This window comes from Mauremys reevesii, linkage group 7, assembly GCF_016161935.1.
Source record: "Mauremys reevesii isolate NIE-2019 linkage group 7, ASM1616193v1, whole genome shotgun sequence".
Taxonomy (NCBI): Eukaryota; Metazoa; Chordata; order Testudines; family Geoemydidae; genus Mauremys; species Mauremys reevesii.
The window spans coordinates 11,775,757-11,788,969 of NC_052629.1; the positions used below are offsets into that span (position 1 = coordinate 11,775,757).

The 13,213-nt window shown below is 45.9% G+C and overlaps 1 protein-coding gene across 1 annotated transcript; it reads left to right on the forward strand.

Moving 5' to 3' along the window:
• The first annotated feature begins 4,757 nt into the window (after positions 1-4,757).
• Positions 4,758-7,630, forward strand: ADRB1 (adrenoceptor beta 1). The gene has a single exon (XM_039546162.1). The coding sequence runs from the start codon at positions 4,849-4,851 to the stop codon at positions 6,142-6,144; it is 1,296 nt and encodes a 431-aa protein (XP_039402096.1). The 5' UTR covers positions 4,758-4,848; the 3' UTR covers positions 6,145-7,630.
• The last annotated feature ends 5,583 nt before the right edge of the window (positions 7,631-13,213 follow it).

The window sequence follows — 13,213 nt, forward strand, 5'->3', positions numbered from 1 at the left end:
AGCAAGGGGCAGAGGGATGGCCAGCACATAAATTCTAAATGTACCTTTGGTTTTTCCTTTTGAGACAACCCCAAAGCTATGCTGGCTCCAGCTCTCGTGTGACATTCCAGAATTATGCCTGCTGGCACAACAACGATACCAGGAAACCCCGAGGGACTACGGACCTTCTGATTTCTTGTGTGACCTTTGGCAAGTCACTTAATCTCTCTGGGCCTTGAACTTACCTACCTTTGCAAAGCATCTAAGACATATAGAATGGAAAAGGATTATAATAATAATTAGTATTTGACTAGTCAGGTAAGGTCATTTATTAACGATATAAAGGTACCATCAGGACAATGGGTATGAATGACAGATGGGTGGATGAGTGTCTTGTGTACCTAAAGCACAGGAGTGGTAGCCAGGAGACCTAGTCTGTATCCCTACCTGTGTGATCGTGGCCAGCTCATTAGGGCTCAAATTTTCTATCCTGTCCACTACTTTGGGATATTTTAATTGGTGGGTGTCTGAGGCATCTAGGGCCTGCTTTTCTAAAGGGCTGTGCACCCACAACTCCCATGAAGTAAATGGGAGCTGCAGATGTCCAGCCCCTTTGGAAATCACATCCCAGGTGTGTCAGACTGGGCCAAAATCACTGGAAACTTTGAAATATTTGTCTTTAACCCCTCTGCATCATGCTTTGTCCACCTGTAAAATGGGGACAATCCATGCATGAAGCTAAATTCATTCGTGTTTGTGAGGTGCTCAGACAGTACGACAATGACCTCCTTAGAAATGCTTCTAGACTGTGGGATAGTTTTGAAAGGGGATCCAGCCAGCCTGGTTTCAGGGAACCTAAACAGATAGCTTTAGACTGACTGATATGCTTAATCCTGCTCCGCCCCTCACTGTTTGTGGCAGTCAGCACAGAACTTGCTAGGGTTAACTCACCAGTTAACAATAAAACCCTTTGCAGGTCATGTTTACTGTAGAACTTCACCCTTATCTCCCACTGTAATGGGCTCTTCCTGCTAGAGGGACTGAGGAGGAGGACAGGCAGGCACCATCGATTCCTGTAATTATGGGGGTGACAGGTGGAGGAGAGGGAAGAGGCAGGGAGGGAATGGATTGGCAGTTATTGACAGTCCTTGTCTCCCGACACAGATGAGCAGAACCTTGTCCAGGGTGGTTAGCCACGATCCTTTCTGACGCTATCTGCTCTACCTTCGGTGTAAGGCACTCCCTCCACCCTGCAAGGCCCAGACCTGGGCTGGCTGAGCAGTGAGCCAAAGTTCACAGGAGCACTGGGGAGTAGTGAGCAGGTCTGAGCTAGCCTGGCCGTTTATATAAATAATTCACCCCCAGCTTGCAACCACCTCTGAGCCTGGGGGGGATTTTTAATGGCTGAGCTCGAACAATGACACAGCCTGAGCTGAATAAATAGAAATGGGGGGAAATAAAGACTCCGATTGCTCTCGTGCTGGGTGGAGTAAAGTGTAAAAGTCCCAGGCAATAATGTAATACACACTGGTGATTAAAAAAAAAAAATAGACCTGATTCTCATTTCCACTGTACTGGCAGTGCCAAGGAGACTGCAAGGGGAAGTAAATAATATTTACCCTCCTTTTCAGGCTATTTTCCAACATCAAAGCAGTGTACAGGGGTGTACATATACATGAGAATCAGGCCCAACAAGTCCTTATTTGTGATAGTGGTAGCAGTTTCCGGGGATGTAGCTGTGGATAAGACTGGAGTTTGGATATAATCTGTTACCCAGATATTCTCTCACTGGGATAACACACTATCACACATGTAAAGTGTTTTAGTGATTATTAATGAAGAAGAAGAAGAATAGTGTGCAGTTGTGTCTTATTTCATCTGTGCATCTCAGTGGGATTATTAGCTCCATGTTGTGGCTGGGGTAACAGGCACAGAAAGATTTGCCCAAAGTACCAGAGCAAAGTCTGAAACAGAGCCCTGCAAATCTGCAGATATCCGCTTTATATCCATGGATGTGGATATCCACAGACCATGTTTGCGGATCGGATGGGGATAGAAATGTTGTATCCACACAGGGTTCATGAAATAGAACCCAAGCCTTCCAACACCCAGGCTTAGGAATGATACAGTGGTTAAATCTGGGAGCCCTTCACAAAGCCAGAATAAACAAGACTTGTGATGGAGAGCTATGCAGGGCTTGGAAAGGACAGAACCATCTCCTATCACACACCAGGCAGCAGGACACTTACACAGTAACTGTGGGCTATAGCAACCAGGTGAGCAAACCTTTGTATTCAGCTCCTCCACCCCATGCCATCCTGCCCTCCCTGTTGCTGTGCGGAGGGCTGCTATGAAGCAGTGGTGCTGAGTCTGCTTGTGCCATCTCTTAGACACACTACGTTGCAGAGCAGCACAGGTTGCACAGGTTTGAAAGGTCTTTGATACATCTGCCATGGCTGGACAGATTGCTCCCTATTTGTTATTTTGTACTTTGCTTCTACCGTATTTGTCACTTAAAACTACAATCAAAATACAATATTTGGGTGAGACAAAAGGATCTCTGTTTTTAGCAAAGGATTTTATTATTATTTAATTATAAAAATACTTGACACTCACAGTGAGCTAAATTTCCAGGAGCATTGAACAGATATTTAATACTAAAATGTGCAAAGTGCAGCCAGCCCACATCAGGAGCAGTGAGACACAGATTCTGGGTCTGTGTTTCCTCCACAAGGGTTGGTGCCATCACTTCAAAGCAAAAACAGTGGAGAGAATTGCATTCCTGCTGCAGCTATAGGTGTTGCTGATGTTATCAGCCATTCCTGGGGAATTAGAGACCACTCAACTCAGAGCTTGGGTGGTAGGTGATAAAGGACCTGATCCAAAGCCCAAAGAAGACAATGGAAAGCCTCTCATTGACTTCAACGGAGTTTGAATCAGGTCCAACATCCAAAGTGAATATTTTGTTTTAATATGTTTATTCCTAGAATCATAGAATCTCAGGGTTGGAAGGGACCTCAGGAGGTCATCTAGTCCAAGCCCCTGCTCAAAGCAGGACCAACTCCAACTAAATCATCCTAGCCAGGGCTTTGTCAAGTTGGCCCTTAAAAATCTCTAAGGAAGGAGATTCCACCACCTCGCTAGGTAACCCATTCTAGTGCTTCACCACCCTCCTAGTGAAATAGCATTTCCTAATATCCAACCTCAACCTCCCCCACTGCAACTTGAGACCATTGCTCCTTGTTCTGTCATCTGCCACCACTGAGAACAACCGAGCTCCATCCTCTTTGGAACCCCCCTTCAGGTAGTTGAAAGCAGCTATCAAATCCCCCCTCACTCTTCTCTTCTGCAGACTACATAACCCCAATTCCCTCAGCCTCTCCTCAGAAGTCACAAGACCCAGCCCCCTAATCATGAGGATCTAACCAGCTGTATATTATAGCTAAACACAGACAGCACTTTTCTTTTAGCCTGGTTTCATGTAAAACAATGGTGGATAAATAAAACCAAACAAAGGTGCTCCTGAATTATGCTCTCGAATTACGCTACTTTCAAGGGTTCAATTCTAAAGTGCAGGAATGGCAGACCTGCAATTACATATGATTCTTTATTAACATGTCAGTTACTTTGCAAGCTTGCCTGGAGTCTTTCCTTCTCTCATTAACATATTAGTGCATCATAATTAGCTCGCTGGGATTGCGGGTGCCCCGGCACTAGCTACAGTTGGTATCCTATACCTACCCCTTGGTAGGGTGACCAGCCAGCCAGGGCCGGTGCAAGGAAGTTTCACACCCTAGGTGAAACTTCCACCTTGCGCCCCCCCCCCCAGCCCTGCTGCAGCGCCCCGTCCCCCCCCACCCTAAGGCACCCCCCCCCCGAGACATCTCCCCAGCAGGGGAGCCGTTCGGCAGCTCCCTACCCCAGCTCACCTCTGCTCCTCCTCCTCCCCAGCACGCTGCCCCCACTCTAATTCTCCTCTCCTCCCAGGCTTGCGGTGCCAAACAGCTGATTGGCGCCGCAAGCCTGGGAGGTGGGAGAAGTGGAGCAGCGACCGCGCGCTGGGGGAGGGGGCGTAGCAGAGATGAGCTGGGGTGGGGAGCTGCCGCACGGCTCCCCACCCCAGCTCACCTCTGCTACGCCCCTTCCCCGAGCACACCGCCCCCGCCGGCAATGGCAATAATTGCACGGAGCGGCCGCTGCGCTGGGAGAGGGAGTCTGAGCCGCACATGTCAGCGTGCCGCCGGCAGCCCCGCCCAGGAACGCTGTAAAAAAAAACTGGGGGCACCGCTTTTTGGCGCCTCCAAATCTTGGCAACCGCCTCGTTCGCCTTAATGGTAGCACCGGCCCTGCAGCCAGCACGTGTGAAAAATCGGGACCGGGTAATAGGCGCCTAGATCAGAAAAAACCCCAAATATCGGGACTGTCCCTATAAAATCTTGCCAGCCGGTCCCCCTCCCCCTGGGTGTAGGCAGGGCACCGGGCTGAGCAGAGCAGCCCAGGACAAGAGGGGGGAAGAGCTGCTGGGGGGGGGGGATCTTTGCAACAAGTTGCTGCCAGGGGCACCGGGACGGGCGCGAGGTTTGCAGCGAGCCCGGGGCAGCCACAGACTCCCCGAGCCCAGCCCAGCCCGGGGTGGGGGTGTGGCCGCTGCCCCACGCCATTGGCCGCGCGGCCCGTGACGCGCCGGGCCGGGGCGGGGCGCCGGAGCCCGCCGCGGGGCGCTCAGAACCATGCGGCAGCCCCGGCGCGGCGGCAGCGGCCGGGAGATCGCTCCGGCTGCCGCTGCTGCAGGGAGGGCGCCCGCCGCGCGCCGCGCCTTCATGCCTCCAGCCCGGCGCCGCAGCCGGCTGCCCTGAGCCGCCCCCAGCCATGGGCGATGGCTGGCTCGCCCCGGACTGCAGCCCCCCCAACCGATCCAGCTCCCCGCCTCCCGTGCCCCCCAGCAGCGCCGCCACCCTGCCCTACCCGCCGGGCGGCCGGCAGCTGCCCCTGGAGCTGCCCTCCCAGCAGTGGGCGGTGGGCTTGCTGATGGGCCTGATGGTGCTGCTGATCGTGGTGGGCAACGCGCTGGTGATCGCGGCCATCGGGCGCACGCAGCGGCTGCAGACCCTCACCAACCTCTTCATCACCTCGCTGGCCTGCGCCGACCTGGTGATGGGCTCGCTGGTGGTGCCCTTCGGGGCCACCCTGGTGGTGCGGGGCCGCTGGCTCTGGGGCTCCTTCCTGTGCGAGTGCTGGACCTCGCTGGACGTGCTGTGCGTGACGGCCAGCATCGAGACCCTGTGCGTCATTGCCATCGACCGCTACCTGGCCATCACCTCGCCTTTCCGCTACCAGAGCCTCATGACCAAGGGCCGGGCCAAGGGCATCGTCTGCACCGTCTGGGCCATCTCTGCCTTGGTCTCCTTCCTGCCCATCATGATGCATTGGTGGCGGGATGGAGACCCCCAGGCTCTGGATTGCTACCAGAACCCCGACTGCTGCGACTTCGTCACCAACAGGGCCTATGCCATCGCCTCCTCCATTATCTCCTTCTACATCCCCCTGCTCATCATGATCTTCGTGTATATCAGAGTCTACCGGGAGGCCAAGAAGCAGATGAGGAAGATAGACAGGTGCGAGGGCAGGTTTTACTGCAGCCACCCCCAGCCTTCTGCCACAGCCCAATCCCACCATCAGCCCATCCTGGGCAATGGCAGAACCAGCAGGAGAAGGACCTCCAGGATCCTGGCCTTAAAGGAGCAAAAAGCCCTCAAGACCTTGGGCATCATCATGGGTGTCTTCACTCTCTGCTGGCTCCCCTTCTTCCTGGTCAACGTGGTCAAGGTCTTCAATAGGGACCTGGTGCCAGACCAGCTCTTCGTCTTCTTCAACTGGCTGGGCTACGCCAACTCGGCTTTCAACCCCATCATCTATTGCCGCAGCCCCGACTTCCGCAAGGCCTTCAAGAGGCTGCTCTGCTGCCCCCGGAAAGCTGACAGGAGGCTGCACGCCAGTGCTGGGGAGCTCTCCCGGTACCCGGGGAGCTTCATCAATACTTTGGGCAGCCCTGAGCACAGCCTAGGAGGGACATGGTCTGATTGCAATGGGGGCACACAGGGAGGCAGTGACTCCAGCCTGGAAGAGAGGAATAGCAAAATTTCCTATTCGGAATCTAAGGTATAAGGATAAGGGGGTGTTTGGGGTTTTGGGGGCAGAGGAGTGTGTGCACTGGACGCTGAGCATAAAGAAAGACAGGAAGGGAAATGAACAGGAACGAAAAGGGGAAAAAACTCCCACCAGGAGTCAAGTTAATAAACACCAGACCAAACTGATCTCTCGCTATGGAGAGAATCTGTGTTTACTTAAAATTAAAAGCAGGTGAACTTGTATGCAGCATACCTCATCTGAAGCTAAAGCAAACGGGAGGCCATTGACCACTGAACAAAGGAAATTTAACCAACTGTCTCAAACCTATTCGGATTATTATTATCTTTCTGTGGGGAGTTCGATGTTGGCGGTTAGGGAAAAGGAAATAAGAAAATAGGTTACGTTTTTCTGAGAGCTACAGTTGCAGAGGGGCCTGATCCTGAAACATTGAAGTATTGGGATTTTGCCATTGCCGTCGGTGTAGGGAGGGTCAAGATGTTATTAACCTTGCTTCAAAGTTTAGGACTGTCGGCTATCCCTGTCCTTACTTCTGGGAGCTGCAGCAGTAGCCCCACACAGAGGAAAAGATCCTGATTTTAATAAGTGCTGACTGCCGAAAAATCTCATTGAGGTCTGTGGGCACTGCAGGTGTTCAGCATTTTTGCAAATCAGGCTAAAAGTCACTTTTGAAAGTGTATTTGTGTTCTGGTGGGTTTTATTTTAAGCTCTTGGTAGCTGGGCTCCCCTGTTGTCTAAAGTAGACAAAAATAAAAAATAAATAACGTTGAACATTGATATATTTGTATTTTGAACAAACCTCGTCTGCTTTTTTCTTCAGCACCCGCAAACTGGTGACTTTTTGTGCTTATCTTCCCTTGCCAGACAATAGCAATCAGGCTGAGAAACGTCTACCTCAAACTGTGCATATTGTACAGGGGAAATAAAAAAGACATGTTTATATTAAACAGCTTATTTATGTATCACTATTAGTATTTTCTAAAAAAAACCCACCCCAGTCATTGAGCCTTCTGCAGTTTGTTCATTGTAATTACAGATGAACAGTAAAAATGAATTCCTTGTATCAAAAAAATTACTGCACATTTTTTTTAAATGGCAACATAGCCATTTTTTGCACAGTGTCAAGAATTGTAACGTGAATTGAAGATGTTACTTGCACAAAAAGTCAAATTACAAATAAAACGGGGGTTAAATAACATCCAACCCCAGATCTATTTCTGTTCTTGTCTGCTATGTTACAATTTTACTGAGAGTTACTTTTTTAATATTATTTTATCAAGGTACTGTAAATGTATCAATATTATAAATTAAAGTATCTTAAGGGTCTTTTTATTTTTATTTTTTATGTCCAAGTGCCCACAGAAATCTGCTGTTATTTTAGCACTTGTGTGTCATTTCCATTTTCCTCGTGTGTGTGTGTGTTTTATAACGTATTTATACTCTGGTGCAGTTTACTACTGTGTAAGTAATCGGTCAATGTGCAATAAATGTCATTGCATCACAAGCAAGTTATGTTCAGTGTTTCTCTATAGGTTCAGAAACAATACCCAGCTAGAGTGAAAGAACAGAGTTTGTTTTGCTTGGAAATATTGATCAGGTTAATGATACAGTCCTGTCTAATGGATTTTCCTGACACAATATTGTAAAAAAAAAAACCTTCCTAGACCAAATAAAGTTGTGTTCCCGTTACAGTGAGAGCTGCCTACGTCCCTTAAACTAATGGCCAAAACATTAGTGTTTCCAGCCTAATTTTGAAAACATTAGTTTTCTTTAATGATGCCAACTTAGCTGTACTAATCTTTATTGTTAAGTGTACTGGACTGGGAGTCAGGATACCTACTATTCAAAGGTACAAAACTATTTCATTTGATTTGGTTTGAAAGCTGAAAATTGTCTGTCTAATAGAAAGCTTATGCATTGTACTCCATTGTGAAGTCAGTGATATTCTTAGAATAATTTCACTTCACACGAATGGGGCCTGAACTCTCAAGGACTTTTGCCATTGGCTTCAGGGAGAGCAGGGTCAAGTCCCTGTTCTATATGGGCCAGCACCTATTCCCACTGAAGTCTAGGGAGGTCTCCACTGAGTTCAGGGTATCTAACTGGAGTTATAATTTGCAGGCTGTCATGATCAGAAACAATTCCGGACTTTTGTTCTACTGCACTGTAAAACACCTTTCAAACAAAATTCACTATGAGTTTGACCCTGCACACGCTGGAATCAGTGGGAGTATTGCCCTTGTCTTTAATGATTGCAGGATCAGGCCCGCTGAGTGGTTTCAACTCAATGAATCAGATCTAAAGACTGTTGAAGTTAGTGGGGATCTTTTCTGTTGACTTCAATGGGCTTTGGATCAGGCCCTATATCACCCAAGTTAGGTGACTGGTTTAAAAAAAATTACTTTCTGTAGCTTAAACAGTTATATATTGTGAATAAAAGAAAGCATATGTGGCCCTTATTTTGTGATGGTATGTTACTCTTAGTAGTGGATTCATTTAGAGCCAGATTCCTACCCTTACTCACATTGAGTCCTGTCCTAGTCACGCTGGTATCACTGTGAACTTCAGCGGAACTGCGTATGAGCACAGTTGTGCTGAGAGAGGAAAGGTGGCAGATTCAGATCTATAATGTGTGTCTTGAACATAGAACTCTGTCATAGCCCAACATTTGTTTATGTTGTTTCATAATGGTGCATTTCATTCAGGTAGCTTAATAAATACTTAACTACTAGAAATTGCCGTGGCAAATAGAGCAGCAAAAAGACAGACTGCTCGATATTGTAAAACACCTCTGTAGAATTAAAGCAAAGCCGCTTTTAGTGCTAGAACACTCCGAGGTATAGTGAAGTTAGCAATCGGCAACCTGGGAGAACGTTTTTGAAAGTCATTTCTTCAGGACACAAGCCAAGCCCTAATGTTTAAAATTTCAGGAACTATCTTTTATACCAAGTCCTTTTAATATTACAAGAAGATCATGATTTTTTATGCAGGACCAAATTAAAGGGCCTTTAGAAGGTAGTTTGCCATTGATTTCATTGGGGTTAAGACTTGAACTACAGTTAATAATTCCCCCATAACAAGTGAAATGAGCTACCTAAATGCCAAAGTGAAGCCAGGTTAGCTGCCAGATGAAACATACATTCTATCATCATGGTCTAATAATGTGTATTTAAATCCAAGAATTCAATTCTGCCTTCATTTGTACCTCTGCTATTCCAGAAAAGTCAGTAGAATTGCAAAGGTGTAACTGAGGGCAAAATTTGACTCCAGCTGACTAATATAGGATGTGATGATTGTATACATGACTATTTGCTACTCCACCATTGCAGAAAAGATTGAGTCTAATGGACTTAGACCCTGATCCAGCAAAAGCAGTTTAGCCCATGCTTAACTTTAAGCAATCGAAGAAATCTCACTTAAGTCAATGCGTCTGCTCATGCACTTAAAGTTAAACTCTTAATGAAGTGCTTTGCTGAATTGAGGGCCTTGGATCAGATTTAGGACCAAACCCTGCTCAGCTCGCTCTCCTTGGGAAAATACATTGGGCCACACTCATCCTTGATTAATGTAATAACCTCAAAGTCACTGGAGTTACATGTAGGATGAATGTTGCCCATTGACTTCAATGGGACCACTTGTGTGAGTAAAGTGATCAGGATTTGGTCATTGTGTTTTGGACACTCAGCAATGACCTGATAGGTAGGCGATAGGTAGATACTGCAGTTTTAAAAACAGGAAGGTCTCTAATTGGCTGAAGGTTTAAACAGTCAATAAAGATAATCCATCCCACAACCTGAATGGCTGATACCTGATTCACCTAGACCAGTGTAAAAAAGGCAGTGGCACACTAACCGTAGAGACCAAGCGAGACATATGGTGTGCATGTGTGTGAAGAAGGGAAGACTCTGGATTGCTGTTTTAGTACAGCCGGTTCTTAGGATTAAAGAAGGAATATGCTCAGAGCAGAGTTACAGCACAGCTGAGATACTCTGGAGGCAATGAGTCAAACATCCATGATGAATATTTCTTTGAAGCAAACCAGACAGGGATTAACAGTAGGAGCTGCAGTAAGAGAGTACAAACATTCGACTCGCAACCACACACACACTTGCACTGAAAAGTTAAGTAACAGAGGAATAGAGACCTGAAGGGAAGGGAGAAGCAGATAAAACAGAAAATCTACTGTAAGAATACGGACTGCGTCTGTTATGGCTCAAATTGTCGGGCCAGGATGCCTAAAGAGGCTTCTAAACTTCAGGCACTAAAATAGAAGTGGCCTGTTTGCCAAAGATGCTGAGTGCCTGTAGCCCCCACTGACTTCCTTGGGAGCTCAGTACTTTTGAAAATTGAGCTACTTCTCTATAGGTATGTAAATGTAAGTCTAGAAGCCTAACTTCAGGCATATGGGTTTGAAAATTTGGGCCTGAGGGCAGTTGTTTTTTGCAGGTAAAAAGGAAAAGGAAACCAGATCCTGCATTTCTTGTAAATCCAGCATTGCAGACAAGTTAGGAGAGGAGTTGGATTTTTTAAAGGTAGTCAGGTGCCTAAAGGTAGGCATCTAATGGAATTTCCAAACGTTCATAGGTGCCAATGGGAGTTAGGTGCCTAGCCACTTTTGAAAATTCCACTAGGTACCTATCTACATCTTTGGGCACCTAAATATCTTTAAAAATCTGGCCCAAAGTGTGCACTTGTACTGCACTTTCATCCATGAATTACGTATAGATCTGGTACCTGTACAAACCATTAGTAAGCAGTAATTGCAACTAACTAAATCCGATACAGTAAGTGTGGCCTAAAATGCTTAGAATTAGATCTTTGCATCGCCCATAGCGTGCAAAGAATTCAACACAATAAGTAGTTTGTTTCTGATAGCATGCACTATTTCTGCTGCAAACACCATCTCTTTCATTTGGCATGCAAGTGTATTCAAATATAGAAGACAATGTCCTTATCTTTTTTTTCCAAGCCTTATCTGAAGTTGAAATTTTATTAATAACTTTTAAGCTGTTATTGTGCAAACCTCCCTTGCTCTGCACACTTTCCTAATTTATTATTTCCCATGTGGTGGCATGTACTTACTTCTTCCCCTGTAATATATCAGTGATGGAAACAGTGCAGTCATGAACTAACAGCACAGACATTCTTCAGGCCAAATTCTATCCCCAGCTATGCTCGTGATATGCTACTGGAGTCAGAATTTGGCCTTTATAATCTAATCTTTTATGAGAGCTACTAAGCAATGGCTCCAGAAAGGTCCATTGTCACCAGCAGTAATTGGCATTTACTAATGAAGCTGGAGCAATTAGTCCCATTAAAACCATTCAAGGAAAATGTTAACTGCTAAACCATGGTTAGTGCTGTATACCTCAAATAATGGGTATTTTGTTTGTTGGTCTCTGTTAGGTGATACAATGGAAAATAATTATTCTTTAACTAGCAGCCAGCTTTGTATTATTTAGAAAGGAGAAGACATGTTCTGTTTGAAGGATTATACCTAAAAATAGTTCTGCTACATCAGCCACATCAGCAACTGGCATGAAGTTAATTCCCATGCACACATACATACGCCCTCCATGTTATTTCAGTTTCACTCTTGTCAGTCAAAGTTTTCGGTTTGATTGAAAAAACAGTAATGCAAACTCCTGAAAGAAGGTTAAGCACACTGTCCCGCAGGATTATTTTTGATATGCATCACTGATTCGCATTCAGAGGGTGCCAAATTCCAAACTGTCTAAGGAGGAAGTAAGTATTCTTTGTCTTTCTGTAAATAATCATGGATAACGTAAGTTCAACAGTAGAATTGCTATGATTGCCTTACACAAGAGATCAATTTTTTTTTTACATAGCTGTCCATCTATCTGTTAGTCTAAACAGAAACAGCCATGATAACAACAGGAGCTTCACTCACATAATTCAATAACCTCAGGCTGCTAAACTGTGTCAGAGAAAGTGACAGAGTAGGGGGTAAAAAGAATAAACATGATATCGGGTGGCAAAGCCGGAGGGGGAACCTCTCAAGTAACAGTAACAGAGGACATGATAACAGGGCTAGATGTTACATTTTCTTTCCAACATAATGCCCATTATGAAAAAGTCCAATAGATTTTAATAGGGATGAATCTGTCAGATGCTCAATAGAAATAAAATAGCCTTCTATAGAAATGACTCTAAAAACCTAGAGGATTTTATCTCTTCTATATTCTCTAGGCTGGTTAAGCACTTTTCCATAAGAAGATAAACAGCTGGAGCAAACTTCAACACTTCTTAAACGTTCCCCACCTCTAATGCACATTGAAAGAAAAATATCTGAGCCAGATCCTCAGCTAGTGTAAATCACTGGAGCTCATTTGACTTCCATGAGCTCGAATGACACGGACAACCCCCTTTTTCAGCCATTAGACTCTCATAGTGGCGGCTGTGAGCATACACATTATCTCATTAAACAAACTGTTTCATCATCATCATTCATGCCCGTCACCCCAAACAAAGCCTTTAATTTCCACGGCCTCTGGATATTTACATTGTTCCTCCTAAAAGCAAGAGTGGCTCATGCTTATGAAACCTAAGGGAGTCTTGCTATTGAATTTCATGGGAGTTGGATAATACCTCACACTGGGCCCGACTCTGAAGCCATTGCTCACTTTGCATAGTCCCACTAAAGTAAACAGGCCCAATTCTCCAGTGCCCTTCACCTCGTGTTGTCATTTATACCTGTGCAATGAGGATGTATGAGTGATGCGGCAAGTGTAACTCAGTGGAGAATTCTGACCAGCTAATGTTTTACACCTGCTTTGCCAGGTATAAATGATTACCCAGGTTACAAGGCAGGTGAGAATCAGGTACTTTTGTAAGACTCCTAGAAGTTATAGCTACTTACTGCTAACACAAGCAGCAGAATTGGGCCTGCCTAGAATTGTATCATGTTCGGGTTTGTCATGTAAACTCTCACGCATGTTCCTGGTTCATATTTTTTAACTGACAACTGAACATACAGGCTCACTTTGCAAACCAACATTTGGCTAGCTTGCTCTTTGGCCATATTAAGTTTTACAGATAGACCCAGCCTGCAGAGTCCAGACTTGGG

Coding starts and splice junctions, on each gene's coding strand:
- ADRB1 (XM_039546162.1), top strand. CDS start 4,849: ATGGGCGATGGCTGGCTCGCCCCGGACTGCAGCCCCCCCAACCGATCC.